This window comes from Sphaeramia orbicularis, chromosome 7 (assembly GCF_902148855.1).
Source record: "Sphaeramia orbicularis chromosome 7, fSphaOr1.1, whole genome shotgun sequence".
Classification (NCBI taxonomy): domain Eukaryota; kingdom Metazoa; phylum Chordata; class Actinopteri; order Kurtiformes; family Apogonidae; genus Sphaeramia; species Sphaeramia orbicularis.
Window position 1 is genome coordinate 25,277,008 of NC_043963.1, and position 18,822 is coordinate 25,295,829.

Genomic DNA, 18,822 nt, shown 5'->3' on the forward strand with positions numbered 1-18,822 from the left:
AAATACTAGTGATAAAAACTGGAATAGACAAACAACTATGCAGGAGTTCTAGTAGTACTATAGTAGCACATGTGTATTAATATCGTGATTCCCTGTGTTAAGCATGTTAAGAGTGTTTTTGTGTTTCTGCATTATGTGGGTACTTATGGACATACAGTGGCTGTTTTGTTCCTGTGCCTTGGCTGTGTGTGCGCATGCGCAGAGAGAGTGGGGAGAAAAAGAAAAGAGACGCCCGGTGTGTGGCTGTTCGGTTAAGTTTAGCAGCTTAAGTTGTCGCAGTAACAACAACTTCTGTTCTTGACTGTTTAGTCCCTTAATAAAGCTTGAGTCCAGCGGAACTATACTCTGTCTCGGGTGTCATCGACTTCAGGGCTATTACAATATTTTATTCTGAGGCCTTTGCACAGTCCTACTTTTTCTTTAATGCTCTGTGATATTTACCTCCGCCAAGGAGGTTATGTTTTTGCCGGCGTTGGTTTGTCTGTCTGTCTGTCCGTGTGCAAGATAACTCAAGAAGTTAAGGACGGATTTGGATGACAATTTCAGGAAATATTGATACTGGCACAAGGAATAAATGATTAAATTTTGGTGATGATGGGGGGGGGGGGGGGGGGACTGATCTGCCTTGGCGGAGGTCTGCGCTCTCCGAGTGCTTTTCTAGTTTTTATTTATTTATTTTTTTCTTATACAGTCCCTATTGCACTAAGTGTTTTGCTGCTAAATTGCACTGAGCTGCTAAACTGATGATCAAGGTGCATATAATTATGCAGTATGTAAACACTGGCAGCAACATTAGAATTAGTGTCACATCGGTTTGTCTGTATTACTAAAGTAAAAGGTCAAAGGTAAACAGTTGGAAGATGCAGCAGTTTTGGACAGAGTTGTCAGACATGATAAATACTCAGGGTGAGATCTGATTGGCTGCAAATATGACTGTCCCTCCCCTTTAAAAGCAGAGGTGTGGCCTCTGGGCTGAGTATTTGTTTTCATGTGCTGCCTGATGCCACCCTGCAGCAGCAACAGCAGCTCGACTTAGCTTAGTAGTTTACACCAAAAATGTCTCTGAAGACAGTTGGCACAGCTTTAACGCGCACAATATGGATCAGAGGAAACAGGACCCCTCCGGTAGCCAGGTCTCCTAAAGCTAACAGACTGTCCACCACATGCAGCGTGTCTGGAAAAGGAAAACAGGGCCACGACAAAACAAAAGAACAAAGTTGCGTTGCGGATTCAGACAGGCCGAGTGGGGCCGTCCCTTCACGCACAGACTCCCCCCACAGAGGCGCGTCCGGCGGCTGCAAAAACACCGATGAACCCGTGGGTCCTCCCGGTGTCACTGGTAGGAGAGGACGGTCCTACTTCTCCACCGCTCCTCCCGTGGACCAGAAGTCTTACCTGTGGGCTCGTTACAATGAAATGAAACGGCTGGTTAACGGTAAGCACAGCAGGGAGTCCCTCCACGTTTTACCCACGGCCTCTCGTCCTCTGTCAGCGGGTCTAAGACTGGGGGAACATCCACGTCACCGGGCCGTGTGTCCGGCGTCTTCAGCCGTTGGCACCGCGGGATATTTTGTTAAGGCGCGGATTGTGATTCATCCTCTCCCGGTTAAGTAGCTGGTGCAATCAGACAGATGGCACAGCAAAGCCCTTTGTTTGATAAATGCACGTTAGGATAAAGTTAAACCAGTCTGTGGAAAATGAAACTCCAAATCCTGAAGTCGGGGTCCGTGTTTTTCCACAGTTCCTCATTACCTTAGCATGGGGTCACAACGTTAGCTAGCTTACAGAATACTACAGCCCACGTAAACACAGTGGTATTATGTGAATTTATAACATTTTGTTAGTTTTTCAGTTGAAAAAGAAGTGTTCAGAAACGACAACAAACAATACTCTTACAATATAAGTGCATTTTCTCCTAAACGTCCACGTTAAAGTAGAACAAAAGGGCTCCTTAATGGATTATTTCGCTAGAAAGCTACATGTCTATCTGTAAACCTTTTAAATGTTGCACTTAAATATTCCACCAATTTTCCACTTTGTATGCCCTTGACTAGTTTATTTTCAACAATTTATGGGTTTTATTAAGTGCATGGCATTTGTTGAGTGTTGCAGTGGTAAGAAACATTTTCAGAAACAAAACCATCAATACTTTTAAAGCAAAACTGCAATTTCTTCATGAAGCCATGAAAGCAAAGTATGAAGAAGTGCTCCTAGTTGTACCCATGCATTATTAGATTTGACCAAATTAGGTTCAGTCTCACCCATAGGTTGGTTTTGCAGTCACATGATGACATCCTTGTGACATTTCTCAAAGGGATGTTAGAAAATTGAGGCTTTTTACAATGGATTCAAAACTAGAAACTACATTAAAAAAATTTGCATTTAAGCTACAGTTTAGCATAAGTTTTTATTGGTGTGTTTTTAATGTTCAAACTTGTATTTATTAATGCATGGCACTTGTTGACTGATACAGGGGAAAGAAGACTTTGAGCACAAAAACAAACAAAAATACTCAATAAAAGAAATCTTAAATGAGTGTACTTAATAAAATCAGAGCTAAAGCATGCAAGTATAACCAATAGACTGCACTTTAATGATCATCAAGTAGAACTGTCCCATTTAGTGGTGCTCTAGATTAGATGAGACTTTATTGATCAGGGAAATTCACTGGTCAAGCCAGCAACAGAATAAAGTACAAGAATAAAATGTGCATGCATGAAGATAGAATAAAGAGTGCAAAAGACAAACAATAGATACAATAAAAATAATAATAGTAGTAAGTAATTACTTACTACTTTTATTTGTAATTATGTACAAATAAATAGCTTTCAAAACTACCTATCTATGAAGTTAGGCATCAGAGTTTGTTACTCTCGTCAGAAATGATGAAATTGTGAGGTGGTATACAACAGAGTAGACAAATTAAGTACAAAACCCTCAAAACTTGAAGAAAATGTCCTTGTGATTCCATCAGTGCTTACAGCCTAGAAGTGTTTATGCAAAGGTGTTCCTAACAGAGTAAAGAATTCAAGTGTGCAGGATCCTTGGTTTTAACTATAACTGTAAAATGTACCAATGTACTTTTTTGCTTTTCTTCCCAACTGTTCCCCCGTTCCTTTTATGCTGAGTCACATTTCCATGCATGAATCAACAAGAAACAACGGAAGGGCACCAGAGAAAAGCATTTCCAGTTATAGTTTGCGTAGCTGGAACTGTGTGTTACACATGTTAAAGGTTTGTCTGCTGTCCAGCTGCAGCCTTCGGACATGGCCTTGAAGGTCATGGCCCACTTTCTCAGTCCTCTGCTCATATTCTATCCAGGACGGCATTAGAGACTAACCCCAGAACACTGTGTAAACTGTTTGTTTAATCTGTGTCCATGTGTTAGATGCATGACTGGGGAGTTTATCAAGACAGTCACCAAACAAACTCAAAATGAAATCAATAATATGAGATCATGCATGGGGTTCTTCTATTTACTGATAAATTAACCACTATATTTTACTCTAAGTTGTGTACACCATTTTATGTACATAATCTTCTCTTTGGGTTGACTCAGTTCAGTGAGGAGTCGTTTTGACAGCTTACAAGCTCATTATGCAACCTCCGGTGTGCTTGCCAACCTCACTAGATTGAAAACAGCACCACAGTAACTTCGTTCCTCTGTGCTGAAGTGTTTGATCAGCAGCTTTAAGGACCTTTTTTCCCTTGATAAAAAGAATATTACTCTGCGTCAGAGACAGATTTGTACTTCCTCTCAAAATGTGATAAATATATCATAAGTATGGTACTTTAAATCTGTGCCAGAATTAAATGTAAAATCCCAAAATTAATGAATCCGACATTGAAAAATAAACAAGATATAGCATACCTATATTGACAAAAGTTTTATTGTAGAAACTTTAATGTGTTTGATACAAAATGACCAGTGGATTGCTAGTGATCCAGTGGGAATGGATAAGCTAATTAGACTAATACATACTTGTGAATGCATTTCCGTATTTGTAATTGTATGCTTCAGTGAAAATATATTTGTAAACAGTCATACCCACAAAACTCATTGTGTTGACAGATTGTAAATAGACTTTCTCAGGTGACAAAATGGTGAGTTGTAATCACACATTGAATCATTTTTTTGAGCGGGTGTTTCCTGTCTTCTCCCTCTGTTTAGACCTGATACCGCCGGGTGCATGTAACCTCCTGAACTCTTCTGCCATCTATGCCAACAATGAGGTCAACCTGGCTGAAGTCGACATCTATGGCTTTGACTATGACTACACGCTGGCCCTTTACTCAAACGCACTCAACACAATGATCTACAATGCTGCAAAAGGCTTCCTCATTGAGCATTTCAGGGTTAGTTTTTACTGGTTCAGGTATGTTGGCCTTATGACATTTATTGGACTAAAATTAAATTGCTTTATTTTTCATTCTAATTCACAGTATCCTGAAGGCATCCTTAAATATGATTATATTCCAAACTTTGCTGTGCGAGGACTTCACTATGACATTCAAAAGGTAAACTGTCATTTTTTTAGAAAGATAAATTTCCTGTTATGATTTCTGTGTACAGATGATTAGAAAGAAATTCCTTCCGTTTTAATCTGTCTCTTAGGGTCTTCTGATGAAAATAGATGCCTTTCATTACATTCAGCCCGGGACAGTGTATCGGTGAGACTAGATATTGCACTAAATGTATGAATGAAAGGTTGCACTGAAATGTATGCAATGTGTAATTGTTTCTCATTGGTTGTTCCCAGTGGCCTGAACCCATTGCCAGATGAAGAGGTACTTGAGCTTTATGGAGGGACTTATCATGTCCCTCTGGAGCAGGACAGCGGCTTCTATGGAAAGGTAAGAAAGATAGAAAAACGCCTGTAATTATATGATTTGTTACTCAAAAGTAGATGAAAAACAAACGGTTGCATATGTTTAAACCTTTTTTTTAGAATTCAGGAAGTTCCGGAAAAACATGTATGCTACTGTGAAATCTAATTCCATAGTTCATCCAGTTTGTTCTCATTCCAGGGCAGGCACAGCTCCTCCTGATGTTAAAGGCTGTTTTAATCTCATCCAGCTGCCCTCAAACAGCGATGTAGTTCAGGATTAAATCTGTGACTGTTCAGAGATTTTAAACAGTCTGGCTTAGACGTGGCTTTCCTCTTACATAAGTCATGGTTCTGAATTTTGTAATCTCATTTGTTCCTTTACCGTCATCAATCATCTGGCAGTAATGCAACTTCTAATAGAGCTGACAATAGGAACTTTGTGTTCTGCTATGTTGTTTTTTATTCATCACACTGCCCTTAATCAATCAAAAAACTAAAACTCTCCATGGAGTCTGACAGTCCTGAAGTCCTGTTTGCTAATTAGGAGAAATCTGGGCTGTGATATTTTCAATTGGGGCTCAAATAGTTTTCGGTCCATTAAGTCTTTTAAGTGTTTTCCTGTAGCAGTAGCTATGCCTCACCAGTCTTTAATCCCACTTGAAACAGTCCTGCTCTAAATGGTTTCATCTCAGTTTGATACTTGGCTCTGTTTTCAATGTTTCATCTAGTGGATAGTGGTTATAAAAAAAAAAAAAAAAAGTTTCCAAAAGTGAGGAAAAGGACAGATGAAGGATACATGTTAATTTAAGTTGCCATCACACATGTTTAATCATAGGGGAAAAAAATAATAGAATACACCCCTTCCTCATGCAGCGCTCTCCTCTTGTTCCAAATAAACACATCAAATATAATTATCCTACAAAGTCAAGGCATTACTGGGTTTATATTTCTAGCCTGAAAACCCAAGGAAAGAGCAGATGCAGTCTCATGTCCTGTCATAACACTTGAATTATCATATGGTCAAAAGAAGTATTGATTGATTTTTTTTTTTTTTTTTTTTTTTTTTTTGCCTAATGACAGGAAAAACCTTTCAAATGCTGCATCTTTAACTGTTAAATATATTGTATTTTAGGGACCAAAGGTGAAGCAGTTCATGGACATCTTCTCCATCCCAGAGATGACTCTTTTGGCTGTTGCAAATGACTTTTTCATCACAAACGACATCGAATACGACCCAGTTCACCTCTTCAAGGATGTCTCGGTGAGAATGCTCACTATGTCCGGGTATATAACATTACACACTATGTTGTGAGAGCTCAAATTTTAGTTCATGCTGAGAGACATAATGGACCAGTGTATTTCTCTGTTTTCCCACACTGGGATTCATCAGTAGGTTTCCCATGAATCTGCTGAGCTTAGTCAAAGTGTACAATGAACTCTCATGTGTACAACAGAACAATAACTTCTTATGCTCTGTGTGCTAAGATGCAAGGTTTTTCCAGTTTCAGTGACCTGTGTATCCAGTGCTTCATAAAATCTGTGATTTCACACAAAAACAGGGAAACTTTTTGGTTCTTGAGCATTTTTATGTTCTAGTTAAACATTTCTTTATGGTTGTTTAAGCTGTCAGATACTACAGGATCAAGGAGTACTGCAAAATGTTGAACACCACGTGTTTATTTAACCTCCACATAACATTTATTTAATTTTCAGGAAGCAATTGGCATGGTTCACCTAAAAGGTTACATGTATAAATGGGTCGTGCAAGATTTGGGTAAGAAAACAGTTTTTTAGTACATGTTTCTCTGTCTACAATGACATTGCAGAGGCTGAGTTTTATTTTGTGTCCTCACAGATAAATACATTCTAAGAGGAGAGGAGACACATGCTGTTTTGCATAAATTGGTCAGCAGTGGAAAGAAATTGTTCCTCATTACCAACAGTCCCTTCAGCTTTGTGTGAGTGCCATTTATTTGCAGCCCAGCATCTTGACCCATAGTGAGAGTAAACACTTCTGTTACAGGCTGTTACATGTTTTTTTGTTATTTTTGTCTTGTGTGCATGTGTAGGGATAAAGGGATGACTCACATGGTTGGAGAAAAATGGAGAGACTTTTTCGATGTTGTTATTGTACAGGCAGACAAGCCTCACTTCTTTACTGACTGTATCAAGTGAGTACATTGCCGTAAATACTCAATAGTTATGCAGTATCTTGTACATGTGCGTTTGATCCAAGCAGCTACATCTGACTTTATCGCCCCAGTTTATTCTTTTGTAGCTTCATTATGACTTTCTACATTGTTACTTTCATAGGCCATTTAGACGCTTGGATACTAAAGGTGATCTCTGCTGGGAAAAGATAAAGAGTTTGGACAAGGGGCAAATATACAAACAGGTCTGTTTTATTGCCAAACTGCTGTGTAAGTTTTCTAAAAGCAAATAATTTGCATATTTGTGCAACCTGCTGTTTGTTTTTAAACTGGCCTGATTTTTTTTTTTTTTTTTCTGGCCCCTCTACACTGACATGATGTAACATGTTGACACTGTTTTCTTCAACTTTTTCAGGGAAACCTCTTTGACTTTCTTAGACTGACAGGCTGGCGAGGCTCAAAGGTTCTTTACTTTGGAGACCATCTTTATAGTGACTTGGCTGTGAGTGTCAAAACATGGTGACAATAAGACTACCATCATCTATTGTACTTTCCTAAATAAAGCCACTGGGCATTAGGGTGTGGTCAGGCTAGAGTAAACTGCAAAGTGACTGTTTCAAACACCAGATGGCAGTACATGATCCTTAATACTGAATTCTTAAATACTGAATCCATGAGGGTGAGTACAGGATCTACTGTCACAGCATCAACAACAAACTACATATGCATCATTTCAGCGAAGAGAAAAAAAAAAAAAGTATTACGCTGAAGTGTCAGGCAACATTTAAATATTTGTATTTGGTTGTGTCAAGTATAATATCTCTTTTTTTTTCTTTATCTCTTTATTAAGATACCACAAGAACACACAGGGAAATATTGTATAGTTTTAAAACTCACAAAAAATATACACTAAATGGCTACAGGCAGCAGTCAAGATTTAGCATGGCTTCCCATGACAAAAAGTAGCCAAAATAAAAAGAAACATCTGACATGTGTTGAGTGAAACTTGATGGAAAAACACAAGATTATTGTAGTAAATCTTATATAATCTCCCTAGAGGAGTTGAAGACATGTTGAGTACTAAGAGAAGACACTCTAAACACCAGAATCTTTGCTCTCTTTTATGTTAGAAAATATGAGAACAGCATTAAAAAAGTTTCTATTTGTATCAGTTGTATCATGTAAATGAGAAATGCTAAGGTACATTATACTATGTCCTTAAAATGTTGCAAAAACAACTGACTAGTTACAGGGTGTGTTTTCCACCCAAGGAATCATAAAGAATGCACTGCAGAGTTCTGCTAGAACTTCCAAAATGCATACGTGTAATTTCTAGTCTTGGAAGGCACGTGAAGTATCCATTGTATCCTCAGTGACTTGTGATTTGCTGTGGTAGGACTTGATGTTGCGACATGGCTGGCGTACAGCAGCCATTGTGCCTGAGCTGGAGCATGAAACCAAGATGGTGAGCACAGGACGCTACGCTCTGAACCTCACCTGGCTGCAGGCTCTAACCGGTCTGATGGAACGCCTCCAGGTAAACACTAAACCTCAGTGTAGATGACACTTAATTCTCATTGAGTTTGTTTGAACGTACAAAAATAATGCAGATTGTACTCGGTGGCATCTCAGATAAAAGTGTCGTCTCTGTTAGTCATTTTAACACAACAACTGGAGGCAATGACAAACCACAAGTGTAGAAAGTTGAAGGATGACAGTGAGTTGATGACGTTATAGTTACTCATACTGTTCTGCTGACTGCTGAATAAACCGCAAACCACAATCTAAACTGCAATGACGGGGTTCACCAAGAACAATTGCCACATGTTCTGTAACTGTATTAGCTCTTGTCATTGGTCATAGTGACCTCAGTTCCAATAGAAAAAATTTTCACTGGTTCTCACCAAATAGTAAATGCTTGTCTATTTTTAATAAGAACCTTATGTTGAGGTACATTTTGAATTTTTCATATATGCTTAAAGTTTTTAGTGTAATGCTAAACCCTGTTTTTTTTTTTTTTTTTCATATTATGTTATTTAATATTGTAGACTCATCGTGACCCAGAGTCACAACAAGTTTTTCTGGAATGGCAGAAGGAGAGAGAAGAACTCAGGTAAGAGACTTTGTATCACGGGATATATTGTCATCTTTTTTTTTTTACCTCCGCCAAGGAATGGTGGAGGTTATGTTTTCATCGGGGTCTGTATGTGTATCTGTCTGTCTGTCTGTTAGCAAGGTAACTCAAAAAGTTATGGACAGATTTGGATGACATTTTCAGGAAATGTTGATACTGGCACAAGGAACAAATGATTACATTTTGGTGGTGACTGAGGGGGGCTGATCTGCCTTGGCGGAGATCTGTAGTCTCCGAGGGTTTTTCTAGTTATACTTAAAATAGCTGGAAAAGTAAATGTTTGTTGTTGAAGCTTTATAATGATGATTTTTATTTTTGAATGATTTATATTTTGACTGACGCTACATTGGTAATACAGCTGAATACCTGCTCTACAACCATGTTTATAAATCTTATGAACACATCCCTTCATGTCCTAGGATCATGACAAAGAACCTGTTCAACCCTCAGTTTGGTAGCATCTTCAGAACATGTCACAACCCCACCTACTTCTCCAGACGTCTTTGTCGTTTCTCTGACATCTACATGACGTCCCTCAGCTGTCTGTTGAACTATGACCTCTCCTACACCTTCTACCCCCGACGCACCCCTCTGCAACACGAGGCTCCTCTGTGGATGGACCAGCTCTGCACAGGCTGCATGAAAACACCTTTTCTGGAGGAGATGTCTCACATAAGATGAGAGATTCATATACCACCGGGACTAACAGAACATTGTATTTTAGACCTGGTGAATACTTGAAATAGCCTGAAGATTTCTTTCAGATCGCCGGGTTTCTTCTTAGCCAAAAAATATACTGCACAATTTTTTTCACAGGGTAAAGCAATACTGTCCCTCAGTGATTCACTTACACTGTGAATTCACTAGAGGGTGCTGTAAATTTAGCTACTGTTCAGAGAAGCATGTACATTTACTCAAACGTGGTACAAACTGGAAGACACACTTCACCTGCATTGTTACGAAAATGTTGAGGAATACTGGGCTGCTGACGCACAATTATAATAAAGAACTGAAATGTTACACTATTGTATATGGCTTTATGTATTTATTTATTTATTTAATCTAAAACTTTGGAAATAATTGTTGAGTTACTGTAGCAAGTGAAAGGCCAGCATTTGTCAGTAATGTCACTTGTAAAGCAAATGTATGTAAAATAAATAAAAAAAATCTAATTATATTCAGTCCCCACCCCCTCTCAGAACCCAAGAGTTAAAAGTGGTGTCTCCTCAGGACCCAAATTAACACACGGGGTGGGTAGATGGGGGGGGCTCGTGAACTGCCATAAATAAACACACATACTCTTACACTGTCAGAAACTGCCACAGTCTGTTGTTGCATCATTTACAATATTTCTGCCTTGATTATGTCTGTCAGTTTAACCCTATTGCATCTTTCACGTCATTTTTTATCTTATTACATCTTTGAAAACCAACACCACTCCCTTGGATTGCACATGGCCTTGGTGAAGTAAACAGTTAGGAGCTCATCCAATGAACTCTGTTTAAGAAAATCATTTCATATATCATCACAAAATATTTTCTTATGACAGTTTGTGACCCAAAACAGCTTAATGACACATTTCATATCCCATCTGTAAGAAACCAGCTTTATTTAAAACAAATGGCAAGAAAAAAAACCCAAATATTCTTCTACGGGTACTAGTAAAATTCAAATTAAAACATGTGATGGTGAAAAACAGTGTAGGAACAATTATTATTCTAAAAACAGAATAGCAAAAGGTGGTTTGCCTGTTATACTGAATTTCTGTAGAAAATCACAGGTGGTTAAAATATTATTTCGAAAGCTGTTTATAAATATTTTTCAACAATTCTGTCCTATAGGCACTTGTAACCACAATGAATTTAGTCTGCTAATAGTGAGGATTAATGAGTAATGGTTTGAGTTGAATTTCAGTAAGAAAAATGATAATAATAGTTTTTGTCATGTTCTGTTATTGGTCAGTTGGTCGCTAGGCAGCGCAGCATCCATTCATCAACACTGCGCTCAGCATCATGAACTCATTCACTTCCATCCAGCCTGAAGACAACACGGAGGTACTGTACTCTGCATGTTATAGCTTGGTCTGATCACGAATTATGTCAGTGTTGTACAAAGCTATATATTTCCATGTGGCTGGACTAAATCTGTTGGTTTTGTCAACTTTTTGTTGCGCTGTCCCGTGAAGGAACCATCGATGAAACAGCTGTTTTTCGTTGTTGTTCTGCTAATGTCGCGACACGGACGTTTACACTTTACAACCCACTCCAGTCGGTGATAAAGTTATTTTTAGGCTTTGATAAATTAGTCATCTTTTGGGATAGGTTGCAGTATTTTTATTTTTATTTTCATTTTTGTTTATTTTACTGATTGTTTTGAACCAGATAAAAGCTTCAAAATCTGGCTAGTGATGCAGAATAACAACTAGATTCTTCCTTCTATCGTCTGAAAGCAAGTGTTTTCCATCAGATGATTAATAATTTAAATTATATAATCGATTTTTACTTTGTCAATTGATAGAGACATATGCAAATAGAGAAGAGTGAAGATAGCCTCTTTTAATCTCTTAATTAACAGATGTAACTAGCTAAAATTAAATTACACACAAACACACACACTGAGTTATTTATTCCATTGTGGGAAAAAGATAAACAGGTTTAATGTAACTGTATGTGATTTGTATCCGATGATTTCTTTTAGGTTGTGCAAAAATATATTGAACTGAGCTGATACCAGATTTACCTTTGAGAATTAGCCTATTCCACAGAAATTGGATATATCTTCCAGTTACTGATGAATGATGCACTATCTTTTGGAGAATCACTTAGAACAAGGCATGTACTACACACTGAAGTCTAGATCCTATCCTATTCTATCATAACCTCAGGCACAAGAAAAATGATGATAGTAGCTGTGTCCATTATAACCCATTATCCCTTCTGTCAGATGATCCTGCAATAACACACTCATATTTTAGATGTACTACATTCTTCAAACCTTTTGGCACCATTTTAAATCCAATAAGTAACTACTCTTCAATGTTACCTGAAGACTGAATGGTATTTTCTCTTGACTGCAGCCACTCCTGTCTCTTTTCCTTAAGGACATAGCAGTACTTGTTCTCATATTTCCTCATGTTGCAGTCAAAATTTCTCCTTCAATATGTCAAACATGTTGTGCTTGTATGGTGACTTTTATTCTTACTTAACCCATAAAGACCCAGTGCTACTTATGTGTCATTTCCCAAAGAAATATTTGTCTATATTTAACCTTTCTTAAAGTCATTTATCACCATTTTTTGTAGTATTATCTTCTTTGCTTTGCGTTTTTTCAGTGACAATCACATATTTCCCTATATTTAACCCTTTCATGCATAGTGGTCATGACAATGGACAGTTATTTATACAGCTGTTCTCTTGTATATTCATGGGTTTGTTGTTTTAATTCCATATCAGCCAACACAGTGAACACTTATACATCATCCCATACACTCCAATTCATTCCATTAATGTAACTTTGCTGTTCTTGATAAACCTGATCTATGGTAACATGTTTTAGTGTAAATCAATTGTCATATTATCTCCATGAAGTGAGTAATAACTAACATTAGAATATGTTAAAATGTGAGAAAACATCAGGTTAGTAGCATTAAAAATGTTTTTTTTATTTTATTGTTAAATTAAATGCATGGACATTTTTGTAACTCTATGAAAAAAAAAATGATCGCATTGTTTTTTTTCATGCCTAAGGAGAAATAAAAACACTCAAGAAAAATTTTTCGACCAAGGATCTCATAATTCATGCATGAAAGGGTTAATTTACTGATCATATATTATAGATGTTCATAAAATCTCAAATTAAAGTTGAGGGTTATGTCAGAAACAGAAAAAAATGAAGAAAAAGTGACATTTTCAGTCAAATCTATCATTAACTGAACATAAATTGGTCAAACTCCATGGGTTTAACAGGTAAATCAATGTTATAGAAGATGACGGCATTTCCATGGTAACTACAGAGCCTCTGAACATCCAAATGGGTCATATCTGATGACCATGAAAAGATGATAAACTGCATTTTACACTAATTATTTACATGTGTTGATAGGATTAGTGGATTAACAAGTATCAAACATTTTAGGTCAGTAGATGGTTTTGGTCGATGGTGAATGTTTGGGTTTTTATGGGTTAATAACAGCTGTCCTCAGTTTACTGATTTACACCAATGTCGAGGAAGAAAATCAGGTTCAATGTAGCTGTTTTAAGACTATTTTTGGACATTTTTTAAGCTTTATTAGATATTGGTAGAGCAGAGAAATGGTAAACATAGGGTAATGACCTGCAGAAAATTGTCTGGCCAGTTGGGAATTGAACCAGACACTCACTGCTCAGGATATTTGCACCCATTTGCTCTGCGGCCTCACCTCAGCTGGATCAAATGTGCCGCAAGAAACAGTAGATGATCCACTTTAGGTTGTGAAAGGTGAAATGCCAAAACTGAGCTGATACCAGTGCTACCTTCTTTGAGATCCATTTGAGGTAATATTGATGAAAGTTTGGGGTGTATTTAGAGGCAGGTTGGATTTCACATCCCGTTAAACTGATTCCTATACTGGAGTTATTTATAGCGGCTGATCATTTCACTTACTATTGTAAACGTGTTATGAAGCAAGTGGTACCTGAAACAAAAACACTGATATACATGTTATCGTGTCCTCTTAAGTGAAGTAACCGTGTATCTGCAGTTTGAGTGGTGTTTCTATGCCCTTGCCCTCCTGCTGCAGTGAATAAAGCCCTTTTCACATGGGTCAAGAATAACCTGAGGGATTCACATGGGAGAAATAAAGTTGTTGTTTTTTTTTTATCAATATTACTGACATTATCCCCAGATCTAGACTCAAATTTACAGTTAACTGTTGAACTGACTGAAAGATGGAAATGATTATGAATGATTAAGTTTGTGATAATTTGGCGTGAACCTCAAATTTGCACTCAAAACAGACCAAATAAAAGGTGGAAGAAACAAAAAGATGTTGCAAATGACTGCAAATCACAGAGGTGTCGTTTCATGCATGAGTAATATTATAACAGGACCTGTGTGTTTGCTGAAATGGGGAAGTTAATTTGCAGTGGAATATTTATTATATTTTTACTTCCTTACTTTTTTTTTACTAAAATGCAGACAGAATTGGGTGGCACTATGATAAAAGAGGAACTGCAGTTATTGGAAATGACTCTAGTCTACAAGCACAATGTGTCCTGATTATAAATAGTAAAACTTTCCCTGTTTAAGGTCACTAGTATTGAATAATTAAGTCAAAGTGCTGGTCAATTGTAGTTTTCAAGATGCAGTATTGGGTCAAAGGAAGTGAAGTTCAATGAATTGATGAGAGAATGAGTGAAACTTAAGGCCAATGTTTGTCTCTGAGTTACCAGTTCCACTTAAAACAATGTTTGGGTATTAGAACACATTCACTTTTCATCATTCCCTCGACAGTCAGACTTATTTATAATGTACATGTACGTAAAGTTATGTACTCAGGTAATAGCACTTTGTCATACCTTGAAAACAGTAGTCCACCTGTGCTTGTATCATTTGTTTTCTGATTCATCTTATCAGTGAAGGTAAGATTTAGCACAATTTATCACTGAAGAAGGTAATTTCCGTAATTGTAGACCATTGTTGTTGGAGTAATAGTCTTGCGCAAATAAGGTTTATGTCTGCAATTGAGCAACAGAAGCTGTTATTGGACTAAACTTTTTCATTCCAGCTGCTCTCTCACATGTTATTGTCTTTGAAATAATTCAAGAAAGACCACATTTACAGAAAACAAACCCACAAATAAATGTGTGAGCAGAATTAGTCAATATAACAAGTTTTTATTTCATTTTATTTTATTTTACAGTAAAATTAACATAACATACATATGATAGACTGCACCCACACACTTTGGATAGCTGCAGATGAGGAACCTATGCAGGTTAGTCCATCAAAAGCCTATAAATATTCTCCCTCCATTACCATTGAGCTACTTTTCCCTCCATCCCATCATACTTGAGTGCCTCCACAATTTTTCTGCATCACTTTGTAGCTTTCAGTGACAATTCTCTATGCTTCTCCTTTTACCTGTTCTTCTATTCACTTTACGTTTTTCGTCCATATTCTTACATTTTGTCACTTCTACATCTCTCCATGTGCACCCCCCCCTTTCCTTTTCCGTCATTTCTTGTACTTCCACTTGAGTGCTTCAGTGTGTGTCACTGTGTTGGCTATGGGAGGCTATACACTCAGAGGATTGTGTGCTCTGGCAGTCAGTCCCTCCCCATAGCAGCCTCTTCTATTATTAAATGTAACAGGACCTTTACTTTTACAGCTGAGCAACCTTAGGATCTCTGCTTAATACGGGAAGATTTCCCCGTTGCAGACGATATGCCAACATCTCCCTCGAAAACTGAAACAATAGAGAGATCTGCAGGGAAACACAGACTTCACAGTGTTTGTGGTATCATTATTCTTGTTTTTTTTGTAAACCACAACATCTTAGTTAATTCATGAAGCTTGCTGTCCTTTGGCTACTAAACAAAGGAAATGTGATGTGATGCTGTTGAAATTTTGGCTTTGACAGACACACACAAGACAGATGAACAGTGAGAACCTTGACGTTTCACCTAATTGGCCTTCTTTTCCAGCAGGCATTTCTCCACTGTTGAGTTAATCAGATCTAACATGAGCAATTAGCCTGTATTAATACGCTTTTCCCACATACAGTAGTTGTTGAAGCTTTGGAGTTCAATTAAATTAAGATATATTCCTGACAGGATAATTGATTTTCCAGAGCATGGTGATTTGTGCTCTAAAGATGTGTGGATGTGTAGTGTCCTGAATTCACACTGAGGGCTGAACATGAGTTCAGTGGCTTCCTGCAAAATATAGTAAAATATGCAAACAGAAAAAAGCAGATCAACTATATAAAACATGCTCATTTCACATCATTTAAGAGCAGTGTGCTACACAATGATAATGAGACCTTTGGCACTACTTTTTGTGAACATATCACATTTTAAATTAAATTGTGACCTTTATATTTTCACATATATTCATGTAAAATGTGTTATATTGATGGCATTTTTACAGTTAATCTCACACTCGTAAATGTTCTGGCAAATGTCAGCTAGGTCTAAAAGCTGTTAATTAAAGATCCTGCTTTAACATCATTAAGCTCTACTGACCCGTGATAAGTGGTCAGATAAGACCACAAAATCTAAAAGTAAAATTCCACAGTTTTTAATGAATCAGATGACCTGAGATGAAACTAAAGTAAGTGATTAATTCATTATTTACAAAATAGCCATAGGAGCATGTTTTGGTAATAATAAGCACTTTTTAGAGTTGATGTAGTTTTTTGATGTATATTTTTGTCTTCAGTCGATTCTTTCACCTCTTTTCAGTCTAGCACTACACTACCTCTGCCAGATTTCACATGGATTATTAATACAGTGGTTTATGTAAGGCCACTGGCTGCTCCTGAGACACTGCACTCTTTCATCATCATACATGTAGGATGGCCCTCTGGCAGCCTGTCAAAGATGGAAGTCAGTGAAGATGCTCTTTTCACGGGTGCAATTTACTGTCTCCAGCCCTCTCCCCCTCTCATGCCATAGTTTGATGCCTAATATGTTACTGAAGCCTTTGGAAATAACAGTCCTGTCCTGTGCTGTAATTAACATTGTCAGTGATACAGAGAAGAGACGCTGCGTTAAAAGAAGCTATATTATGCGTTGTGAGGCTGGAGGGGCCTGTGTGACAGTTTGTGTGGCTTGGGGGGAAGAAATACTTCATTAATAACTGGATTTCCAACAAGACGTGTTTTAATAAGTCATTGTGCTGTATTTTTATAAGTTGATATCTTAATTATAGAGTTCTTCCGGTGCTTCAGCAGCCACGACTAGACAAACTGTATTTAAAGCCTCATGTTGATACTTCTAGTCTTTTTTTAGAAACTAGATGCATCATTTTGCTCCCTGTTGAATTATTCATTTGCATTTGTGTGCATTCTCTCCTCAGAGAAGGATGTCAGCTCGACCGTTGCAAACAGCTCATTAGAGCGAAAGTGTACTGTGTCTTTGATGGGCTTTGAATGAGTCATCCTCTCTGTATCGCTTACGCCTTTATTATTTATTCTTGATTTTCATCACATATTGCCTTTGCTCATTGAGTAGTTTCAGTACTCAGATTGAAGCAGCAGAAACACTTAGTGCTACACCACACATGGGCTCGTAATTCACCTCATGTCTCACTTTAGAGTCATGGCTTTGTGATTCAGGCCTTTATTTAGTTCTCTTGAAAAAATTCTGTCCTCCTTGCCTTCATCTTACATGAAAGAAACACTAATCCTCTGAAGGAATTGTTATTGAAAATGTCAGTCGCAGCTGCTCAGTATGTAGTCAGACCTAGTTTAGCAACAGAATTATCCTTTAATTAATTGACTTTAATTAGATAGAGTATAATAGCATTGTATAGGTACAGTCCACAGAAGGGGTGCATTAAGATAAATTTAATTGGCACACAGTAATATTTAATGGCTAAATATTAAAAACTGGCATGCAAAGCATTTAGTAGAAAGCTGTAAAAGCAAGTGTACTGTATGTACTCTATGCTGAAATAATGTACATGTGTATTGAGTTTAAGGTCTCCCAACCATAATGGCACAACATCCAAGTAATTTTAGGCAGCAATTAATTAATGTTACATCAATGTAGAGACCATAAAACTGATTAAATGATGTTAGATGCAATGCTTGTAGGTGACAAGTTTTGTTTGTAAGCCTTTTTGTGTTGTTTGTTTATGATCTGCTCTAGTTTTTCCAATTCCTTGCACACAGATAGGATAATACCAATATTAATAATAATAATGCTCTTAAATTATGTGATATTATGTAATTTCCATCAAAAAAATCCAACATATTCTTGAAGAAGGTCCTTTAAAACCTCCATGCATGCACTTAAGCCTTCTTCAAACTTAAGGAAAATGCTGTAAGAATATGGAATTATTTAAAAAAATTATCCAATCTAATTGTTTTGTACCCATGACTGCATGACCCCACCTATTGCAACCACAGTGCAGTTCATACCAGCGCTGCACAGTGTTTGTCTGGAGCCTACGCTGATTCTAACTGAGTAAGCATCACAAGTGAAACATGGCCAGTGCGTGGTCTAATTTAAGAAACCGCCGGCAGATATTTATAAATGCTTAGATCAGTTGAGGTATCACTAATTCTTTGTATTTTCACTTGACTAAAAAAAAAATCCAAATTCATGAAGTGATTTATAAAATTATATACCCACAGCAAGAGAAAATTTTATGGCAATTTAGGGCTCTGTAATAAATGATATGACTCTGCATTAAAAGGTTATTGTCACATTAAGCATCAAGCACACGTCTGTTCCTCTAATGAGCCCATAAAGGTACTGACATGTGTGACAGATTAAATACAGTTATAATACAACAGAGAGGACCTAAGACAGTCTGATGGGATTTGATCAGACAAGATTTGCAGATAGTTTGTAATATTTAAGATAGACTGATGAGTTTCACGGGAATGTGCTCAGAGGAATCATAAAATGCCCTGACTAATCAACTCTCTGTCACCACAATCTAGTGTTGAGTGGATTACACACAGATGTTTGTTTGCAGACACGCTGCCTGTTCACTACAG

General features: G+C 37.4%; 1 protein-coding gene across 1 annotated transcript; it reads left to right on the forward strand.

Moving 5' to 3' along the window:
- Positions 1-976: 976 nt before the first annotated feature.
- nt5dc2 (5'-nucleotidase domain containing 2) lies at positions 977-10,140 on the forward strand. Its single transcript, XM_030137836.1, has 14 exons — positions 977-1,435; positions 4,172-4,356; positions 4,444-4,518; positions 4,616-4,671; positions 4,761-4,854; positions 5,962-6,090; positions 6,543-6,603; positions 6,685-6,787; positions 6,899-7,000; positions 7,143-7,224; positions 7,395-7,481; positions 8,376-8,516; positions 9,028-9,092; positions 9,533-10,140. The coding sequence occupies exons 1-14, from the start codon at positions 1,057-1,059 to the stop codon at positions 9,792-9,794; spliced, it is 1,821 nt and encodes a 606-aa protein (XP_029993696.1). The 5' UTR covers positions 977-1,056; the 3' UTR covers positions 9,795-10,140.
- Positions 10,141-18,822: the final 8,682 nt, after the last annotated feature.

What these genes read in the sequence shown, in the direction of transcription:
- nt5dc2 (XM_030137836.1), top strand. Translation starts at nt 1,057, where the DNA reads ATGTCTCTGAAGACAGTTGGCACAGCTTTAACGCGCACAATATGGATC. An exon ending in TTCACTATGACATTCAAAAG is followed by an intron (nt 4,519 to 4,615) that starts GTAAACTGTCAT and finishes TCTGTCTCTTAG; the next exon opens with GGTCTTCTGATGAAAATAGA. An exon ending in ACAGCGGCTTCTATGGAAAG is followed by an intron (nt 4,855 to 5,961) that starts GTAAGAAAGATA and finishes ATTGTATTTTAG; the next exon opens with GGACCAAAGGTGAAGCAGTT.